This window comes from Syngnathoides biaculeatus, chromosome 4 (assembly GCF_019802595.1).
Source record: "Syngnathoides biaculeatus isolate LvHL_M chromosome 4, ASM1980259v1, whole genome shotgun sequence".
In the NCBI taxonomy this organism is placed as follows: Eukaryota; Metazoa; Chordata; class Actinopteri; order Syngnathiformes; family Syngnathidae; genus Syngnathoides; species Syngnathoides biaculeatus.
Window position 1 is genome coordinate 12,057,646 of NC_084643.1, and position 20,823 is coordinate 12,078,468.

The 20,823-nt window shown below is 54.3% G+C and overlaps 3 protein-coding genes across 23 annotated transcripts; 1 reads left to right on the forward strand and 2 right to left on the reverse strand.

Annotated features, from left to right (window-relative positions):
- Positions 1 to 1,278: 1,278 nt before the first annotated feature.
- Positions 1,279 to 17,448, reverse strand: ak8 (adenylate kinase 8). Of its 19 annotated transcripts, none has more exons than XM_061816185.1 (16): positions 8,737 to 9,044; positions 8,410 to 8,473; positions 6,688 to 6,816; positions 5,592 to 5,676; positions 5,463 to 5,512; positions 5,284 to 5,394; positions 5,148 to 5,216; positions 4,431 to 4,512; positions 4,294 to 4,365; positions 4,055 to 4,219; positions 3,489 to 3,611; positions 3,314 to 3,403; positions 2,100 to 2,241; positions 1,944 to 2,018; positions 1,775 to 1,868; positions 1,279 to 1,667 (listed from the first exon to the last, which is right to left on the reverse strand). In XM_061816185.1, the coding sequence occupies exons 1-16, from the start codon at positions 8,796 to 8,798 to the stop codon at positions 1,566 to 1,568; spliced, it is 1,515 nt and encodes a 504-aa protein (XP_061672169.1). In that variant the 5' UTR covers positions 8,799 to 9,044; the 3' UTR covers positions 1,279 to 1,565. The 19 variants fall into 19 exon arrangements, with proteins under 19 accessions (XP_061672169.1, XP_061672163.1, XP_061672164.1 ...); XM_061816179.1 differs by having other exon boundaries at positions 4,435 to 4,555; XM_061816180.1 differs by lacking the exons at positions 8,410 to 8,473; positions 8,737 to 9,044 and adding exons at positions 10,165 to 10,295; positions 10,461 to 10,587 and having other exon boundaries at positions 4,055 to 4,365; positions 4,435 to 4,555; positions 6,688 to 6,821.
- On the forward strand, positions 10,240 to 15,432 carry LOC133498910 (bile salt-activated lipase-like). 2 transcript variants are annotated; one of them, XR_009794495.1, is made up of 12 exons: positions 10,240 to 10,375; positions 10,465 to 10,612; positions 11,066 to 11,185; positions 12,237 to 12,434; positions 13,262 to 13,392; positions 13,488 to 13,595; positions 13,678 to 13,801; positions 13,876 to 14,062; positions 14,327 to 14,530; positions 14,604 to 14,814; positions 14,882 to 14,989; positions 15,060 to 15,432. XR_009794495.1 is itself a non-coding variant. In XM_061816189.1 (12 exons), exons 1-12 carry the CDS (start codon positions 10,313 to 10,315, stop codon positions 15,130 to 15,132), a joined length of 1,662 nt encoding a protein of 553 aa, XP_061672173.1. In that variant the 5' UTR covers positions 10,240 to 10,312; the 3' UTR covers positions 15,133 to 15,423. The 2 variants fall into 2 exon arrangements, 1 of the variants encoding a protein (XP_061672173.1); XM_061816189.1 differs by having other exon boundaries at positions 14,617 to 14,814; positions 15,060 to 15,423.
- A 140-nt stretch (positions 17,449 to 17,588) lies between the features above and the next one.
- LOC133499121 (kazal-type serine protease inhibitor domain-containing protein 1-like) lies at positions 17,589 to 20,819 on the reverse strand. Of its 2 annotated transcripts, XM_061816703.1 has the most exons (4): positions 19,885 to 20,815; positions 18,249 to 18,457; positions 18,038 to 18,185; positions 17,589 to 17,840 (listed from the first exon to the last, which is right to left on the reverse strand). In XM_061816703.1, exons 1-4 carry the CDS (start codon positions 20,348 to 20,350, stop codon positions 17,776 to 17,778), a joined length of 888 nt encoding a protein of 295 aa, XP_061672687.1. In that variant the 5' UTR covers positions 20,351 to 20,815; the 3' UTR covers positions 17,589 to 17,775. The 2 variants fall into 2 exon arrangements, with proteins under 2 accessions (XP_061672687.1, XP_061672686.1); XM_061816702.1 differs by lacking the exon at positions 17,589 to 17,840 and having other exon boundaries at positions 17,856 to 18,185; positions 19,885 to 20,819.
- Between the last annotated feature and the right edge of the window lie 4 nt (positions 20,820 to 20,823).

Here is a 20,823-nt window from a genome sequence, read left to right on the forward strand (position 1 = left end):
GAACGACGTACTGCGGGGTGAACGTTTCGAACCGGAAGGACTTTCGCGAGCAGCGCTCATTTGGAATCAGTCGAGCACATAAGCAGCAGCACGCGTTAAAAGGAAAAAAAAAAAAAAAAAACAAATGTACACGGTAACACGCATACATAGCATTCACTGTGTGTCTCTAATGGGATTATTAAAGCCCATTTATTCCACAACATCTATCCACGTTCTGAGTCACTTATCCTCACGTGGGTCACAGGAGCGCCGGAGCCTATCCGGGCGGTGCGGCGGGGCACGCCCCCCCAACCGGTCGAAACAACCGCAATCGGACCTCCTGGCGAAAAGCCACACGGGTTGGGGGAGGGATTTGAACCCCGGTCTTCAAAAGTGTGAGGCAGACCACTGGGTCCGGCCCGCCTCGCGACTCAATGTGGCCCGCGAAGGCAAATCGTGAGCGTCGCTGTCCGTGATGTTTCTTGAAAATTGGAATTTGTCAGATCATAAATGAGAGCGTTGAGGCTACCGAATAAGAGTTGCAAAAGGCTCTAGCCTTGATGTCTGATTCCAAAACCTGAGTTGACGTGTCGATAAGGTGAGGCGGGACGGACCTCCGGGGGCCGGGAAGCCCAAACTCCAGTCGCCACCCCGAGCGTGCTAGAAAAATGACGTCTCGGAGGGGCCGCCGCAAGGTCCCGGTCCGAATCCCGTGGAAAGTTTGCGGACGAGGCACAATCCCGAGACTGAGTCCCGGCGGTTCTGTCGGGAGGGCCGGACCGGGAACCTTTGAGCCCAGTCATGCGCTTCAAAGGAAATGGAGGTCAACTTTTGACCCTGAAGAAAATCCAATCATGAAATCGTTTGGGTGATCCCGACTGACCCCTTTTGTCAGGTTTGACTTCCGTGTCAACTTGCGGCTTCACCAGTAAAAATGACTTCTTCGTTGTCAATATTTCATCCGACGTACTTCATCTTACGCCAAATTTTCGATTGTTTTGATATCGGTTGAAGCAACTTGTGGGCACATTCATAACAATCCAGGGTTTTGATTTGATTGATAAATGTATCAGTATCAACCCCCCAATATTTTGGGTGGATCACTTTATTTGAGAATTTTACAGAAAATATTTGGAATGGAGTTTTTCAGGTTGCACCGACAGGGGGCGTGAGGGTCCCAAATCTGTCATTTTTTACACTTTTTTTTTTTTTTTTTTTTTTTTTTTAGCTATGTGGCCGCAAACGAGCCCCAGGCCGCAGTTTGGGCCCCCGCTACCGAACTCGCAAAAGGAGCCAAAATTGGCTTTTCGGCCGTTTATTGGATGCGCTCAGAAGGGCAAAAGACATCAAGCGCAGTCACACAGGAGCGGTCGCCGGCCGCTGGGTGGGGGGTTCGGTTGCGGTCGCCGCCTCTTCTCGGGACGCGCTCGGATGCAGACGCTGCCGTGTGACCGGAAGTCCCAACGTAACACGCTTGATGAAAAGCGCCATTCATTAAAGTCCTCAACCAAAACGGCGTCGATCGTGGGGCTTCGCGTTCCGGTCCGGGTTAGCGGCTCCCCCCGCCCCCGGGCTGTGTGCGTTTGTCAGTGCGTGTGCGTTTGCACGGTGAGTTGTCTGTCCAAGGCCTCAAACACATAGCGAGGATCCTGGTCCGCATCCACGTGGACGCCATCTGGAAACACGCCCTAACGCGCACAAAATACATTTTGGTGCCACCGCGCCTCACCGGCGCCATTTCTTCCTCGGATAGAAAATGCGAGCATTTCTCAGGACCCGAACGGCGTTTGCGTACCTGCAGGCCCGCAGTGTGCGTCCGGTACACGCCGAGCGCGTGCGCGACGGTCCGCGCGTTGTCATCGCACTCGCGCACGGTCGCCGCGTCAACGCTGGACAGGAAATGACATCGCTCGTCAGCGTCGGGAATCGTTTCCGCGCGGACGCTTTCGGATGTTCGGACTGACCCGGGATCGGTCGGCGTGCGCTTGGCGGCCGTTCGATGTAAACAAACGGCGTCGGTCAACTCCAGGAAGAAGACCCTGTTTTGAAACCGAAAATTGGGGTGGGGGGCGGTGGGCTTAAGACGGGCGTCCCCCCCCCCCCCCCCCGGCGCTCGTTACCTGTTGGGCGCGTTGAGAGAGCGCTTGAGGTGTTTGGCGTGCTGGAGGTCGCACGGCAGGTGGTGGAGGATCCAACCTCGCTGGCTGCAATCGGCACGGTTCAGACGCTCTTGGAGGACATTCAAGGTGACCCCGTTTGGGACTGCAACAAACATTAAACGGCGGAACGCTTCCAATTGCCGTCCGTGGTCTTGAGGAAACGCAACCGGGGGCCGGTCCGGAGCGCGGAGAAACGTCAGGAACGGCGTCGGCCGACTTCAACAATCAAATGCGTCTTTGGCGGCTAACGAGGTCAACGCTTGCTCGCACTTTTCTTGCTTTTAAGTGTTCAAACCAACGCACGAGCTGATCCATGCCGCTTATCCTCACGCAAGGGTCACAGGAGTGCTGGAGCCTATCCCAGCAGTCATTGGGCGAGAGGCGGGGGACACCCTCGACTGGTCGCCAGCCAATCGCAGGGCACACGGAGACAGACAACAGTTGCACTCACAATCACACCGACGGGCAATTTCGATCGATGTTTTTGGGACGTGGGGGGGGGGGGGGACAGGACCGCCCGCCCGGAGAAAAGCCACTCCACACAGGGAGGCTGGGATTTGAACCCCGGTCCTCAGAACTGCGAGGCCGACACGCCGCCTCGTACGAGCTGATGACAGAATAAAGGTCAAAGTTCAGCGTTGCAACTACATCACAATAAATTGGGACAAAATTGACTGGCACAATCACAAACGCTCACCGTTGCTGGTTAAATCAAAAAAAAAAAAGACAGAATTTGTCTCCATCCGTTCAATAAAAAAATGGAATCAAATCAGCGTGATGCTACTTTTGGTGCCCAAACTCAGAATTCCACTGCTTAGCCTTCAAAATAAAATGCCTACTAGCTTCAAACAGGAAGTCAAGTTCACACTATTTGGTGTGACTGAACAGTCCCAAAGAACTTTTGAACTCAGTTAACTTTTGCGGTTGGTTCCTCACAGCTTTGTTATCAAAACTGGTCTGGAAGAACCCGGAGTGAGTCCAAACCTGGTCGGGGGCTGCCGCGAAAATGGATCTCGAGCACTTCTTATGAAAAGCGTGCAAATTTGGGGAATCGGCTTTGAAATGAGGAAGCGCAACTGGAATCGCTCAAATTCTTAATAGCTGTGACGGCGTCCCGTGGCGCTTGCCCCCCCCCCCCCCCCCGACAACATCGGAATTGGAAAGATGGCGCCCACCGGGTCGGTTGTGCTGCAGGTACGTCCGGACTTCCTCCCCGATCCAAGATGGGTCCGCTTCGGCCCAACGGAGAAGGTCGCAGCAGCACACTAAAACATCAACATGGCGTGAGCGTGAGTGCGGGGGCGCATGTGTGTGTGTGTGTGTGGGGGGGGGGGGGGGGCGCACACCTACCGTCCACCATCTTGTATTTGTCAGACAGCATCTTGGCCTGATGTTTCTTCCCCGAGCCCGGCGGACCCAACAGGAGAACTCGGGGCGTTCTGGAACATCGTCGAGTCCGCAAAAACGCCACCACTAGGACACAAGCGGGCGTCGTTTGGAAATATTGGAACACGGACGCAACCGGCGTATTTTTGTCTCCAAACGGAACGTAGAAGCCTGCGCACGACCCGAGACGTGATGGATTTCTCTCAAATATGTACCGGAACAGGCCCGTTCACGTCTATTCCGCCGATTGCGGCTAGAAAATTGAACGCTGCGGCTGAAACGTACAGAACGAAACGAGGTACCGGCTCAAGGTTGGGGAGGGGGGGGGAGTCCCCTGAATAAAAAAATAAAAAATAAAAAAAAAAAATCGGAAATCTTTCAATATCGGTGTCAGAAATGAGCAACATTTGCTTGTGTCGCGAGCTCAAACCCGGACCCCCCCCCCGCCCCCCCGCGTCGACGAGTACCTTGGCCTTTTGCGCGAGGTCACGCACGTAGCGGACGGCGTCACGTCCCGACCAACCACCGACCTTGTTGGTAGACGTCCGTCGGCGGCTGGTCGCCGTCCACCGTCTTGAGGACGTGTCGGTAGGCGGCGCTCATCCCGGTGACCTCGCAGCGATGTCGCTGGAGGTCGGATGCGCGTCCCTCCGCCGCGTCGTCCCGCGGCCGCGCGGACGTCTCGCGGTACGCGTCTTCAGGGGCGCGGGAAGAGGTTGCGGAAACGGGAAGTGAGGTCACAGCGCGTACGGGGGCGTGAGCGGCGTACCTCCGGTGAGCGTGTCCAGCCGCCGGCCACGTCGCCGCTCCAAAAGAACGTCTTCGCCGGCGTCCAGCAGCACTGACGACGCCGGGGCGATGTCACTTCCTCTTTCACGCAAACATGACGCGCGCGCAAATACTTGCCTACGTGTTTGGGAATGACGCCGCCCTGCTGGAGATTCCGAGCCTGCAGGCGAGTTTGAGGAAGTCCGTCGAGAACCCAGCCCTGAAACACGCGACGCAGACGTCGACAACCCGCCGCACGGCAACTAACAGAAGAGATTTTTCATCTGTGAAAGGCGCCACCCACGAAGACCCCCCAAAAATGTTTCTTGGGTCACACGGCGCGCAGAAAACTTCTCGACCCGCGAAAATCTCGAAATCTCACACCGACACGCAAAGACGTAAACCACTTCCCGATATTCGTTGTTAGCAACCCGCAGCGGTGACCTCGTCCTCAAAAAGGACCTGAAGCCATTTGGCGAAACCCAGAAAGTTGCTTTTGAATTCCGCGTTGGCCCGGTTTGGGCCACGGAAATCCCATCCAACAGGTTTGAGGCTTGGGACCCGAAAACCGCTTCAGACCTGAGGAGCAAATTTAGGGAACGCGCAGGACAGACGGCACAAAAAGGCGTCTCCTCGTCGGCGCCGCCTTTTCCTTCTGCGTGTTCGTGCGACGCGTCAGAGGTCAAAGTGGAACCAGACGGGAAGTCCTCCAAATTGGCTGTCAAAAGTTGAGCCGTGGGTCTCAAAGTGGCCCCGCCCACCTTTCCGGTTTTCTATCGAAGGCACTTTTAGAACCGACCAATCGCGATGGCTCCCGGGGGCGTGGCCAAAAGACACTTTGAACCCGTTGCGTACCGTGTTGAAGCAGTCGGCCCGTTTGAGTCTCTCTTGGATCAGGTCCACCAGAAGATCGTCGGGAACCTCCTGAAGACGTCGGCGCACGCGTTGACGTCGTCGTCGACGACGACGCGTCGCAGGCGTGCCCGCTTACCTGTCGCCCGAGCGCGCACCGGCGCGCCCGTTCGCCGAGCTGCGATTGGTCGTCCAGTAGCGTTTCCATGGTGACGTGAACGGCTCCCAGATCGGCGCACAGCTTCCTGGCCTAGCGGACGACGGGAAGAAGTCACGTGAGATGGCGGAGCGGCGGGCGCGCGGTTCGGCGCTCCTCACCAGGGTGGTCTTCCCCACCGCGGGAGGACCCAGCAGGACCACCCTGGGAACTGCAGGAGAATCGGAAGGAAGAGGAAGTTGGCGTGCGCCGGCGCCACCCGGCGTTCCGACAGCGAGGCGGCGACCGACCGTGCACGCTGCTCTCCTGCAGCAGAAGCAGAAGGTACGCGATGGGATCTTCGGGCTGGTCCACGGCCAGGCCGGACACCATAGTCTGAAACACAACCGGACGCAGACCGTCATCGTGGATCTTGAGCCCAGGCCCGGTGTTTAAAGATGAAAGACTGACGACGGACTTTTGCATTCCTGCCGACATTTGCAATTTCACGGGAATTCTGGTTGCGATTATCTGGAGTCGTGAACTGAGTGACGCCCCCACCCATGACTGGCGCAGTCCGTGTTTGATGACTGGTGGTGAACCCCCCCCCCCCCCCAGTGGCGATGCGATAAACAAAGCCAACCTTTCCGAATATTCAAAATGTACAAAGCTGAAAGCTTTTTGTTTTGACAAACTGTCCGACTCGCTTGCTACTTTTTGTTGGATCTACTTCAACTAAACCCGCCTCCGTCCATCCCGAGACCGCCGAGAAAGACCCGACCCGGTGGCCTACGTCCAAACCCGTTGCAACGAGTACTAGAAAGTCCACAAGTTCCGGTTGGCGAGCTCGGACCGGTCCTCCTTTGTGTGCTGGGGATGGAGCTGCCACGCAAAAGAGCAAAGAAAAGGTGGATGGATGGATGGATGGATGGATGGATGGATGGATGTCGTGAGGGTGGACACGAAGACTGCGGCTGTTAAGAGAGGAAGATGCAGCAGATCAGCTGGGATGGACAAAAGATGTCACGCTGTGGCGACCCCTAATCGGGACAAGCCCAAGGGAAAGTCCAACCACACCCTTTTTTCTCTCCCTCTTTTTCCTGCCGTGTGCTCATCTTACTTTCTTTTTTTTCTGCATGGTTTTCCCTTTTTAGCGCAACTCCGTTAGCGCTAAAATTCCACTTCCTGCCGTGTTTGAGCGGAAGCGCCGTCACGTAGCGGAGCCTCCCGTGTCCTCCCGTCAACTGAGGCTTTTCTTCACCTTTCCAAAATGTTTCGACACGCCGCCCTCCGCGAAACAACCGCATTTACTTTGGAACGTTAAACTTTGGGCCAAGTCAACGCAGCGTATCCTTTTCCCCGCAATGCGCCAGACTTACAAAGGACCTCCGAGCGACCCGGGCTGACCTGGACCAGATGGATGACGTTGTGCTGGTCGGCGTAGATGGACATCTGAGGGGGGACCCTCAGGGGTCGAACGCCGTCCTCCATGGTCGGGACCTCGAGCGGGACGAGGAGGAAGGCGGCGGACTCCTTCTGACCTCACAAGACAACCGCAAACTATTGGAACTGCAATTTCTGGCCGGCTTGATTTCAATGACTGACGGTCGCTCGGGATTTATGTACTTATGTCACAGCAACAGTATACATATTCCATTATCGTCTGGACGACTACACCAAGGCCAAATATTTGACTTTCGAGGTGGCAGCACAGACTTGAAAAGTGTTCAGTTGCAATCTGCATTTGAACGAGGGCATTTTTGATTTGATTTTTTTTTTTTTTTTTAATGAGGGGAGCTCTTCTCTCTCTCTCTCTCTCTCTCTCTCTTCATGGCGCTGTAGTGCAAACGTGATCGTTTTGGGACGCGGGGACAAAAAAACATTTTCACTGTCCCGAATGAGCAGAATTGCACGTTGGAAGCCGTGCGGAAACTGCGCCATTTCCGATTATTCCCTCGAAAAATCAGCGCACGTCCCGGGCGAACTTCAGCCTGAACCGGTCGCGACGTCCCTGAATGGGAATTGAACCCGCAGCGACCGCGAACAAGTTGAAGTCGCCTTCGTGAATTGACCCCTCCGTGGATATTGCGCAATCCGCGTCACTGACCAATCAGAGGCCCGTTTTTGCTCCCGCCATTTTCTCTGGCAACATTGAATGGTCCAGTATAGGTTTAGTATTTGGGTTATTTAACAAAAAATATGGTTAAGAGGTGTAGTCACGGACTTCGTAATAGTGACGACGGGTATCCCGAAAGGCGAGTCGGTGGAGTTCCATTCGTACCCTTTCCAAAACCGAAGACCCGGTACAAAAAATGCCTTCGATGGATCAAACTTTGTGGAAGACCGCATCATCAACTAAATCCATCTAATATCAACCGGAACACATATGTTTGCACCAAGGTATGCCCTATATTTGATTTTCAATACACGTCTCGTATAAATGAATTCGAAGTTCTTTGCTAGCGTAACATTGCTACGTGCGAACGATTGCCACACTTATTCTTTGTTGAGCGATATTTAGCGATGATCGGACTGCACAAACGTGTCGATTTCTTGCCGGCTCGGGGCCGAAGCTTAACCAGACTGTGTTTGCACAAAGATATGCCCTAAATTTGATTTTTAATACACGTCTCGTATAAATGAATGAGACGTTCTCCGCTAGCATTACATTGCTACGTGTAAATGATTGAATGAAATCAGAAGCATGGCGTCTCTCTCAGTTCAGAATGTATTGTATTGTATATGCCATTTTTACTGTTTGTCTTACGTCAGCGCACGTGGCGTGACGTTACTTCAGGAGGCGTGGTTAAGTGCCCGGGGTCAATTGGCGTCGCGGAGCGCCGAATGCTACGTTAGCTGCTAGCTTGCTTTTATTTCTTCTTTTTCCCCTCCACTAGTTTACGTCGTACATAAGAGATAAGAGATTAAAAAAGGATCCCTTGGCAGTAGTATTTTTGAAAAAAAAAAAAAAAAAAACATTTGGTCTCCGTCGACCCAGAACTTGAACAAGCAACGAAGTACGACTTTACGTGAACAAGCCATTGAAAGTGGGGCGCCGACGGCCAAATGTTAACCCGAAACAAAAGAGAAGCGAACCAATCGCAACAAACAAACTTTTGTCATGTTTACCGCAAGGAAGAAGAGAAAATCCTCCTCTCGTTCTTTGCGCGACTGCGGGACGGACGCCGTCGTCCTGGAAACAGCGTCGATTACGTCATGACGTCACAAGGACACGCGCTCATGACGAGACAACAAATCAACGCAATCGGGACTTCCAAAAACAAAAAACTAAACTAAACACTATCGAATATCCCTGCCATAAAGGCAGTGACTGTGGAGATATATATATATATATATATATATATATATATATATATATATATATATATAAAGTCAATAAGTACAGTAGAAAATATAAAATACATGCAGTGTTCTTGAACCTGTGACGCCACTCACCACTCCGAGGAAAATAATTGGCTCTCCAGTAGCCACAAGCGAGGGGGAAGAAAGATTAACATGAAGTCATAAATATATATATTTTTTTGAAATGCCACGGTTAGGGTTTGTGAAGGCGGAGCAAGCAAGGAGCAAAAACTCGGAAGAGCAAAACAGACGGGAGGGGAACTGGGAGCCAAGGTAGGAGGCTCCAAAAATGGACCAAAAACAAACAAAAGATGATCGGTCAAGGACAAAAAGCAAAACAAAAAACAAAACGAAAAAAAACGTGCAACTAAATACAAACTGAAGTGACAACGAGGAACAGTTGGAGGACAACAGAGAAGCTGATTGGTCGACACAAGTTGGGGGGAGGGGCGGGGCGGGGTCAACGCCAACAGGCACGCCACACACAAAACTTGAACCAAAACATGTCAGGTCTCCTCCGAAATATGGAATATTGCAACGAGGAGGAAAAGCCCAAACTGTGAAATACGGACAATTACCCACCAATGTGAAAACGAGGAAAAAAGATGTTACGATCAAACCCAAAAACAGCATTAAGTTGGACATTTCTTTCTTTCAAGTTTGATAAACAGAATTTACGCTGCAATATTTTCAGTATTTGTCTCCACACGTTTTTCAAAAGCAACCAGAAAAAGTCCAACTTTTCTTCCTTTCCCTGAACGCCTCCTGGAAGTGCTCCAATCAAGTCGAGACTTGAGGGTCACATCTGGGGAGGATTCCGGCAAGTGCTTGGGGGGAGTCTGGCCTTCCCTGCCAAAGTCGCTGCCCCACGCACGTCACCTCGGAAAAGTGGAAGAAAATGGACGGATGGATGGATGGATGGATATTCTGCTGTCGTGGGCGTGAGAAAAAGTTTCAAGTATAAAATAAACACGTCACCTCCCCGCAACTGGAAAATGGGAAATCGTTCGACCGCAAAGGGATCGTGAGAATGTCGCAGAAGATTTCCCTGGAGTTCACGAAGGTGCACGTGATTTGACAACATCTTTTTCTGACGGGCGCAATCTTGTCTTGGTGTGATTTGATTTCAAAAAGAAAGAAAAGTCTTTGCAAAGCAAGTTGTCAGCCCTCACTCAAAGTCCCCTTTTTATACAAACGAGAGAGACAAAACCAAGATCTACGAACGGCAAAACATTTACGGACAGCGAGACCCGTACAGATGGAAGAAGCGAAGGCAGAACTCGTGGAAGTAACTCGGGAAACGCGTCCGTACGTTCCATTTCCGACCGATTAATGATTGACCGCCGACTGTTAGCGCACGGAGATAAAGCGGGCCGGCATCTGCGCTCGTTCTCACGTGCTCGCAATTCGGGGAAAACAACAAAACATCTTGTGTAGAAAAACGTGGCGACCTCATCGCGACCTTTGATCTTCTTGTCCCTGGACTTTGATTGGGGGTCTCTTCCCCACGCTGGATCTTACTTGGAGTTGGCGATGTCGGATTTTCCACCTCGATGCATCGAGATGGATCGGATTCTACTCGAGCCTGGATTTGACGGGCGAGGGCGCACGGCGGCGCTCGTGGGACTGACTATAAAAGGCAGCCGCCGATCCTACGTGTGAGACAAAGATGAAGGCGACGATGAGGATGCTGGCGCTGGCAGCGGCGCTGATGAGCGTGTCAGCTGCAAGGGTTAGGAAACTCTTGGAAATTGAGAAATCACTTCAGATTTCAGATTTTCCGCATGCCGTGTGTGTGTGTGTGTGTGTGCGCGCACGTAGCTGGGCGTAGTCCAGACGGAGGGCGGCCAGGTCCAGGGCACCAGTCACGGTGTGGGCCTGTTCAGGTCTGTGGACGTCTTCAAAGGGATCCCCTTCGCCGGCACCCCGGGACTGTGGGAGAAACCAAAACCTCATCCCGGATGGGACGGTAGGTAAAGTCCGTGAGCTCGGGAAGTCCCGTGACGTCCGCGATGCGCAATACGCGGCCACGCGGCCTTTCTGGCTCACAGTTGTCGGGTACGACGCTCCGGAACGTTTGGGCCTTTTCCGTCACCTCGTTCAGCGTTTTTCCAGATCCACAGATTCACACAGATTTTCCGGTCCTGGGAAAAGTCAAACGTATACGCAGCCAGACGAGCGAAGGAAAAAGTAGACGTGCCGCTTTCTCTCTTCTTTAGTAATCGGCAGCAGACGAAAGACTTTCCCTCGGCACAAGGTCCCGGTCGAACGTCTTTACACTACTCCGAGAGGTTTTCACGTCTTCTCGCCATTGCGAGACAAAGTTTCTCGAAGCTACCCGCGAATGCGCGTTTGTCCGTTTGCGCCTCGTCTTGTCGTGGTCGGTCGGTCGCTGGGTGAAATGTTGACGTTGTGCCCGCAGGGGTTCTGAAGGCCACCGAGTACGCCGAGCGCTGCTTGCAGGTGACGTTGCTGCAGACCCAAACCAGAGGAAGTCTCGACTGTCTGTACCTCAACATATTTGTGCCTCAGGGACGCAAACGTACGCAGCAGATCTCACTCCAGATCGCATTTCAGATGTCCGATCCGGTGTCACTCCAGATCGCATTTCGGACGTCCGATCTGCTGTCACACCAGATTGTGGGTGTGATGTCCAATCTGGTGACACACCAGAGGTGACTTCTGATGCCACCTCTGGTGTCGCACCAGATCCGGTCCCGATGCCTCACCCGGTGTCGCACCAGATCCGGTCCCGATGCCCCACCCGGTGTCGCACCAGATCCGGTGACTTCTGATGCCACCTCTGGTGTCGCACCAGATCCGGTCCCGATGCCTCACCCGGTGTCGCACCAGATCCGGTCCCGATGCCCCACCTGGTGTCACACCAGATTGTGGGTGTGATGTCCAATCTGGTGACGCACCAGAGGTGACTTCTGATGCCAAATCTGGTGTCGCACCAGATCCAGTCCCGATGCCTCACCCGGTGTCGCACCAGATCCGGTCCCGATGCCTCACCCGGTGTCGCACCAGATCCGGTCCCGATGCCTCACCCGGTGTCGCACCAGATCCGGTCCCGATGCCTCACCCGGTGTCGCACCAGATCCGGTCCCGATGCCTCACCCGGTGTCGCACCAGATCCGGTCCCGATGCCTCACCCGGTGTCGCACCAGATCCGGTCCCGATGCCTCACCCGGTGTCGCACCAGATCCGGTCCCGATGCCTCACCCGGTGTCGCACCAGATCCGGTCCCGATGCCTCACCGGTGTCGCACCAGATCCGGTCCCGATGCCTCACCCGGTGTCGCACCAGATCCGGTCCCGATGCCTCACCCGGTGTCGCACCAGATCCGGTCCCGATGCCTCACCCGGTGTCGCACCAGATCCGGTCCCGATGCCTCACCCGGTGTCGCACCAGATCCGGTCCCGATGCCCCACCCGGTGTCACGGCAGAGGCCGTCCTTGTGATCAGCCTCGGGGCTCCACACACACACACACACACACACACGCACAAACAGAAAGTCCAAAGTACAAGGCGGTAGAGACGTTAAGGGTCTCAGCGCACACATGTCAAAGTTGACTGTCACTGTGGGCCAGTGTCGTCCAACCTGCCCGTCATGGTGTACCTGTTCGGCGGGGCCTTCCTGCTGGGAGCGTCTGACGACTTGGCCGTCCTGGGAGATTCGCTGTACGACGGCAAAGAAATGGCCGAGCGGGGCAACGTCGTGGTGGTGTCGGCCAACTACCGCGTGGGAACGTTGGGCTTCCTCAGCACCGGAGACGCTCGCGTGCCAGGTGGGACCGGAGCCGCAACAAATACGGATCCTTTTTCTAGCCGATGCCCCCCCATCTCATTCCCAGTTCACTTGTGCAAATGTTCCAAACCAAAATTTGATGAGCATTCCTCAACTTTCTCAGCTTTTTGGGAACGTGAAGCAGCCATCAAATTCCAAGTTAATGATTATTTCCTAAAAATCAACCAAATGTATCAGTTTGAACATGAAATATCAGGTCTTTGTCGTGGATTCAATTACATTTAGGCTGAACATGATTTGCAATTCATGGCATTTTCTTATGGATTTCCGTTTACCACCACGTCCCACCTTCATTGGAATTGGGGTCGTAGAATCATATTTGGTGTTGTCATAATCCAAATGTAATTCAAATCAAATTACAATGCTCACACGTAGGGTTAGGGTTAGTAAATACATAGATGACGTTCAAGATGAATTATCTGCCGGTTTCGTCACCCAATCACCCTCCCCGCAGAAGTTCCGCGTACGTTTTGCAGTCCCGCAACTAAGCTAGACAGAGTTAGCAAAGTGACGGCACTTCCAAGCCTCCACAAGTGATGAAAGGAGTAGAAAGAGCGCCGCCTGCGCACTTGTAAACGCTTTGGTGAGCAAATGCGGAACACGCGCGTTTGTATGCTAACTGCGTGGCCAAAAGTGGCTAACGAGCAGTTAACAGCCACCCGCCTTTGAAAGATACTCGAGCGTAGAACACGAGGACGGTGACCCCAACTGGGCAAAAAACAAACGTGCATATATCGTCGTGGTGTCACGCGTACGACTGTACGACTTCAAGCTGCATACAACTGACGTGGCGCGCGTGCGGTTCAGGAAACTACGGCCTGTGGGATCAGCACGCCGCCATCAAGTGGGTGAGCAGGAACATCGCCGCCTTCGGAGGAAACCCGGATAACGTGACCATATTTGGCCAGTCGGCCGGGGCCGCCGGCGTCAGCTTCCAGGTTGCGTCGCCGACTGCAAAAAAAAAAAAAAACCCGCTAACGTCAGCCGCCGCCGTGCCGAGTGACCGCGGCGATCCGTGTTTGTGCACGTGTAGATGTTGTCCCCGCATAATAAAGGATTATTCCGCCGGGCCATCAGTCAGTGCGGCGTGGCCTTGAGTCCTTGGGCCCTCCAGAGGAAACCCATGGCACTCGCCAAGAAGGTACCGCATCCATCGCTTCCTCTTTGCGATCCCGTTTGAGATTGCGTCTCACCTCCCGTTTGTCTCTTCACGTCGGGTGCAGATTGCGCGCAAGGTCGGCTGTTACCGTAGCGACGAGGACCTGATGGTGGCGTGCCTCAGGATGACGGATCCGGTGGGCCTGACCGCGGCGGGCAAGGTGGACGTCCTGCAGATGTTGGGCAACGGTGAAGCTGGGGGCGGATGGGCGTGGTCTGTGGCGAGAGGGCGTGCCCAGAGTGCTCTTCTCTGCTCTTTGTAGGCGTGGTCATGGACCTCCTGGAACACGCCCCCGTGGTGGACGGCGACTTCCTCCCCGACGAGCCCGGTCGGCTCTTTCACAACGCCGCCGACGTGGACTACGTGGCTGGCGTCAACTCCATGGACGGGCACATATTTGCGGGCGTGGACGTGCCCTCCATCAACAAGAAGAAGGCCAACACCACCGTGTGAGGAACACGTCCCGTCTGACGTCACAGCCGAGTTGGCTCCCGACGCCGCACCTCGGTCCATCTCGATATCAGCTCCGATTCACAACTCTGACGCGTCAGAATGGGAATTTGGTCGCTCACAGGGAACGGCTCGTCGACGTCAAATCGCGAGTTGCGCCCGTTCCCATAGAAAATGATGACACACACAGGAAATCCGTCGTCACGAAACCTGAAGTGAGTCCAGATGTCAGACCTGAAGCCGAACCTCCTTTGTGCCTTTAGGGAGGACGTGCGAGGCCTCCTGACGGGCCTGACCAAAGAAAAAGGTACCGCCGCCGTCGCTTCGGCGCTGAGCGTGTACTCCGCCCACTGGGGCTCCGTCCCGGATCCGGCAGCGGTGAAGAAGACGGTGGCTGACATCGAGACGGACTTCCTGTTCCTGGTGCCGACCCAGATCGCGCTCCGGCTCCACGCCGAGCACAGCAGGTGAGATCTGAAGAGTATCGTTGGCTTCCTTCCGTGGTGAAGAAAAGTGTCAGCATGCTAAAGTTGACGTCAGCTTCGTGCTTCAGCGGGGGCCGGACCTTCTCCTACCTGTTCAACATGAAGACCCGGATCCCGGGCTTCCCGAGCTGGGCGGAGGCCGAGCACAGCGAGGATCTCCAGTATGTTTTTGGCAAACCCTTCGCCACGCCGCTCGTCTACTTCCCGCGACACCGCGACCTGTCCCGGAACATGATCGCTTACTGGACGAATTTCGCCAAGACCGGGTAGAGTGCCGCCGCCCCTCCGAGATCCTCACAGGGTAGGAAAAGTGACTCCCTGGCTTCCTTCCAGCGATCCCAGTCAAGGGGACGGTAAGGTTCCGGTGCCGTGGCCCGCCTTCACCAGAACTCGTCGTCCCTTCCTGACCATCAACCACGAGATGAGCGAGTCGTCCGTCAGGTGCTTTTTCACTCCCCGTCGACTTCCCGCGAGCCTAAGCCTCACCCCAACACGCTACGTGTCTCCGCAGCTACGACCTGAGAGAGGACTACGTCTCCTACTGGGTCAACAGGTACAGCGGCCTGCCGTCTGCACGCCAGTGACTCGAAGGCGCGAACCGCAGCGACGACGACAGCGCGCTTGCCGCAGAGGAAGCTCACCGGCGCCACGTTACGCCATCGCATTTGGATTCTGTCAAAATGTGAAAACCTTTGAAACAACTGACTTCTGGCTCTTCTGATCACATATTTCAGGGATGTACGCCACACGGGGATATTAAAGTGTACACGACGTGTAAAGTGTCAAGTAAAGTCAAGTGTACAAGGACTGCAATAGGATACTCCAGTGCAGGAAAGTTTCTACTTTGTCACCACAAACGGCTGAATGTGCCAGCAAAGCAAAATGACAAACGCAACAAAAAACGCGGCAGAAAGTACAGAACTAATCTCCGTATTTTATCATACAATATCTTGACGTGCGTCGTTCAAGTACAGTCGCTGTCTCCCCCCAGTGGAAGGTTTGTGTATTCTGTGCCTACTTTCGCCACGTTTACAAAACGGAACTATCAGACAAAGAGAACCAACCCGCCCAAGAAACGGGCAACGGCCAGTTTTAGGTCAGTATTTTATGTATTGGGGCAAGCAAAATCCAAAGGTACACGGCCCTGCGTGAACGTGTGTGCGGAGAAAGTCCAGGCCCCTCATTCGGTGGTGGTGGTGGTGGTGGGGGGGGGGGGGGCCCTCATCACATCGTTGCGTTCATTTTCACCGCACACACGATGACAACGAGCAAGAAATGACTTTGACAAAATCAAGCTGAGACATTTCAAAAAGGCAAAAAAACAAAAACAAAACAAAACAAAAACAACAACTGACAGCTACCAGTCTGGAAAGCAATTTCGAAAGCTCGACGATCCCGGCGAACCGTCGGAAATGCGGAAAACACTCGACGGGAGTGGCCGGCCTAAAAAAAGCGAGCCCGAGAGCACAAAGTCAGCATAAAGGAAGCCGTGAGTGAATCCCGTTGAAAGAACTGCTGGCCTCCCTCGACTCGACTCAGTTGAAGGTCAAAAGGAAGGAAAGGAAAGAGGGGGGACAAAAAAAAAAAAACCCCAAAACGGTCCAAGGTCCAAACCACTTGACCAAGAAGAACCTTTGGGCTCTTCTGACTTTTCATCTTATTGATTCCCAAGACATTGACAACATGAACATTTTTGAGATGGTTTGTGTCTCGCTACTCCCGTAAACGTGACAGAACTTCCTCAAAAGAACATCAAACTTGACGGCGCCAGCGGGACGGACGGACGGACGGACGGACGGTCCGGGGCCGCTTCGACACTTCCACATAGTTTCTTGTCATCAGGCTGCCACGTGATGGCGCCAAAGCTCTGCTTTTACATGACAGAGGGCCCTCCCGTTTATTTGAACTTTACCTAAGCGGCAAAAACATCAAACAGATAAACAAACAAACGGCCTTGAAACCATCAATGGTCGCCTGAAAACTTGAACGCTTTTTCTCTGAGTTCACTTGGAAGCCACGACACACATCATAAAATCCCAGAGAACAAAACAATAACTGAAAGAAGTATTTAACACGTCATCATCTTCCAAATGTGCAAACAGTTTTGGCTTCCAGGCCTCAGCGATTTGCCCCCCAACCTTGACAAAATGCGCCAAGGAGCCCAAGTCAGCAGGTACGAGGGCAACTCTTGGTCACACGAGCACAATTGGGTGCTGTCCCCCCCCCCCCCCAAAAAAAAAAAAAAAAAAAAGAGAAAGCATCCTCCTTCCGAGGTTGCGCATTAGCCCGCCGGGCAGAAACAACACCACAGGCCCTACAATCGAACCCTGCGGAAATTCCAGGAACTTCAATCTGCCCACATAGCACCTAGAAGCGGGTTCGAGCCATAAAAGTAGCAGCCTCTGTTGACGTTCAAAAGAAATTGGGGGAGTCAATCTGCAAGGTGCCACTTTCAGGAAGCTCTCACGCTCAAAAGGAGCTTCTGCAGATGAGCGACGCCGCCGGCCCAAACCCAAACCCAAACGCCCGTCGTCACTCACGTCCGCTCGACACTTGTGGCTCTTCCGTGAGCCTAGCGTGCTAACGTGGGAAGGAAGCGCCACAGTTGGGATTTGAACCTGGAACCTCACAACTGCCAAGGAGATATCCTCAGCGCAGCGCGCAAACAAACGTTGGACTGTCAACCGTGATGGAGAAAGATGGGATTGAACAAACCAACAAACGTTGAGGAGGAAGTCACGTTAGCATTAGCAAGGAGTTAGCGCGTGTTACCTTTCCAAAGCGCTGCTGCTGCTGCTGAAGGAAAACGCGTCCTCAGTGTCGTCCGCTTCCGCCTCTTGCGCGTCTTGGGGCGCAGACGTTTGTGGCTTCAACTTCCTGTTCTCGGGTCGCTTCGCCCGCGTCATCGGCTTCGCAGACGTCACCGCGGCCGTTTCCCGTCTCGCGCTTCTGAAGGCGCACCCGAGACCGGAGACGCGACAGCACCACGCGCGTCGAAAACACCATTGAGGTCACACACAACAATGACAAGAACGCACTTTGTTTGACGGGACCGCTTTATTTGATTTCGAGTCGCCGCCATCGGACGCAGAAGACGACCGATCGCGTTCCTCAACATTAAGACTGACGGAAACATTCGCAGCTCGAGGAAAACGGCGCTCAATACAAAAAGCCATCGTCAACCACAAAATGGCGGCGGCACACAGGAAGTTACGCCGCCGTCGTCATCAGCGGAGGCGGCGGCGGCGGCGGGCGTCGCTCGCGCGATTGGCCAAGTAGGACGACAGCTCCTCTGAGCGAGAAAGACACGACCGATCGAGGGTGAACGTGCGACAAATGAAAAAGACAATCGCAGGAAAAGACGCCGTTGGGTGACCGATCAGAAGAAAGCGCTTCAGAACGCGACCGGTCGGATTTGATTAAACGACCGGTCCGAAGTGAGAGCGACCAATAAGATGAGGTCGTAAAGGCCCGCGAGCGGCCGCTCACCCGCACGCAGGACGCCCAACGCTGCCGCGGCGGAGGTGGAGCCTAAGCTGTTGCGGGCCACGCAGCGATAGGTGCCCGAGTCTCCGGGCTCCGCCCCTTCGATCTGCAGCCAACTGGAGAGCTCAAAGCGCAGAGGTCCGCCGCGACTCTGAAGGGGAGCCAAAAGTTTCTAGCGCGTCGAGCGGATCGCGCGTGCGTCGGCGGGCGTCACCTGCACGGAGATGTGGGGGTCGTCTCCAGGCAGGACGAGGTTGTCGTCGTCGTCGTCGCCGCCGCCGCCACCGCCATCGCCGCCGCCGTCGCCGTCGCCCTTGCGCCATTCCACCACCGCCATCGGGAAGGCGAACACCTCGCACAGGAAGACGAGATGGCTGCCGCTGGCGTTCACTTGGCTTTTCGGGCCCACTTTGATCACCGGAACTGTTGACATGAAATCAGAAAAGGTGGACGGACGACTGGACCATCTCGCCCCTCCCGTGACAAAGACCCCGTCGGCGTAAGAAGGAAGATTTTTTTCCGGCCGGCTGACTCTCTGCCGCCTGGCGTGTACTCACTGGACACCCGCAACTCATCCGGCCGCTTATCCTCACGTGGGTCGCCTATCCGAGCTAACTTTGGGCAGGGGCGGAGCTGCAATTCATTTCACGGAAACTGTTCCAAACACATGTACTCGCTCTCTCCTTTTTGAATCTTCGCCATAAATCAGAGGCCTCCCACCAATCGGCTCGTCTGTCCCATCGTCCGCTCTTCACGACTGTTGCTTGAAACTGCAACTGCGACCTCAAGTGTCGAAAAATTAGTATCAGAAATGAAAACGAAATGAACCTGGGCCACGCCTCCAATTGAACCTCCGTTTCCAAAGTGGTCCTTCAAATCCACTTCCTACGAGTGTTTTTCGGCCGCTCCGCAGTCCTGGACCAGCTCTGCTGAAAAAGTCCTCATTGCAGGTGACTTGGGTGGACTTTTCATTGTCATCTTCCCTGACCTGGGTGTGGCTTTGACGCCATCTGGCTCCCCAACCTCTTCTAAAAGAGACTCTCCTCCACTGGCATCGCCCACACCGCCCTAGACTGGTTCCATCCATACGTCAAGGACTGCACTAGCTGAAATCCTTTTCAGTTCAGGTGTGCCCCTGGGCTCCGTCCTGAGGGCCCTGTTTTTCGTCATCGCCCTCAGCACCATTTTCCAGACACTCAAGGTCCTCATTCATAGGTTTGCGGATGACACCCGGCGCTGCCTCTCCTGCAAAGCCAACATTTCCCGCTTGCGCTCCTCCCCCACTTTCCGTTGATCAGAAATGAACACCTGGTTCGTGTCCAACTTAAAAAGAATGACAAAACCGCAAGTTGCGTTTGTGGCCGGTAAAGGTAAGTTTTCAAAACTTGACGGTTTCTCCACCTCCGTTGACGGCTTCTTTACTTTACTACCCGCCCACGAGGTTAAGAGTCTTGGTGGCATCGTCGACAGCACACAGTTTTTTTGTTTCCATTTGCATATGAGTAACGTAACCTGGGAAGCTTACTTCCACTTCCACCTCCACAACATCAACTGAGCCCCAGACAGCCTCCATCCAAAAGCTACGACTGATCCAGAACTCCGCTGCGACCCCCCCGCCCCCCCCACCGCCGTCCTCCAGCAACTTGACTGCCTCAAAGGCAAATTTACAATCCGGCTCGACCTCCTCCTCGCAACCTTAGGGTTAGTCCTTTTGTCACGTGAATTTTTCACAAATAGAAGCGCATTTTACATGGAAATGGCCTAATTCGTTCCAAGCCCCTCGAATCGTTTTCTAAATGAAATATTGTGTTGTAGTGAAAGGTGTGTGCCACGCGTGGGCGGGCCCGTACCAGTCCTGCAGGGTCCCCGCCCCCTGGCGCGCAGCGTGGGGTCCGAGAAGGCGGCCTCTTTGAAGTGGCACACGTTTGCATAGGTCACCCCGTCACTTCCGCAAAGCGCCTCGCGCTCCTCGCAAACGCACACTTGCTCTTCTCCTTCCTCCTCCTCCTCATCTTCCCGGTCTCGATTCTCCACACCTCGTCCGACGGAGCGCGGGTCCGCCTGACACCGCAGGCCGTCTCCGCAGAGTCCAAAGAGGACGTTATCGCCTCCCGGGTCGCACGCTTGCCCCTCCAGGTTGGCGCACTCCGAGCAGCAGCCGCAGCGGTCCGGGACCGCCCCGGCCCGGCAGCCGAGCGGCGCCGGACACAAGCCCATTTGGCACGGTCCGCAGTCCGCCGCCCGGTCGTCGAGAGGCCGGCACGGTCGCGGGTTGGGAAGCAAAACCAGAAGCGCGAGCAGAACTGTTAGAGGCATGACTGCCCGTCAGGCGTAAAGTGGCCCTCTACGACAACAGAAATAAAGAAATCGCTTTTCCGAACGCTCGTGCTGCTTCGGAACGGCAATAACACGAGCACTTCCGCTTTGTTCCTCCAGAGTAAAAGTCTGACCGGAAGTTAACTTTGGCTCTCATTTCTCGTCTTTTCAAAAAGAAAGCAGGATGAACAATCCGAAGCTGCGAAGACCCTCGTGGACTTTGTGTTCTGGGCGACTCCGGCTCACGTGCTGGCTGCACACACCACGGCTGCTTCTCTGTGAAGGTCTGGATACCACCTGGAGGGGAAGTCTGAAGCAAAGCAGGACCATTCCGGGATTCCGGAACTAATGCTTCCTTCCTTCTTCATCTTTCTTCAAACTTTCCAAAGTGTGACAGTGCGGGTTGCTGGTGAAAACCTCTTTGGGACTCCTGCGGTGTCCGCAAATAGCGCAAATGGTAGGTTGGGGTGTTT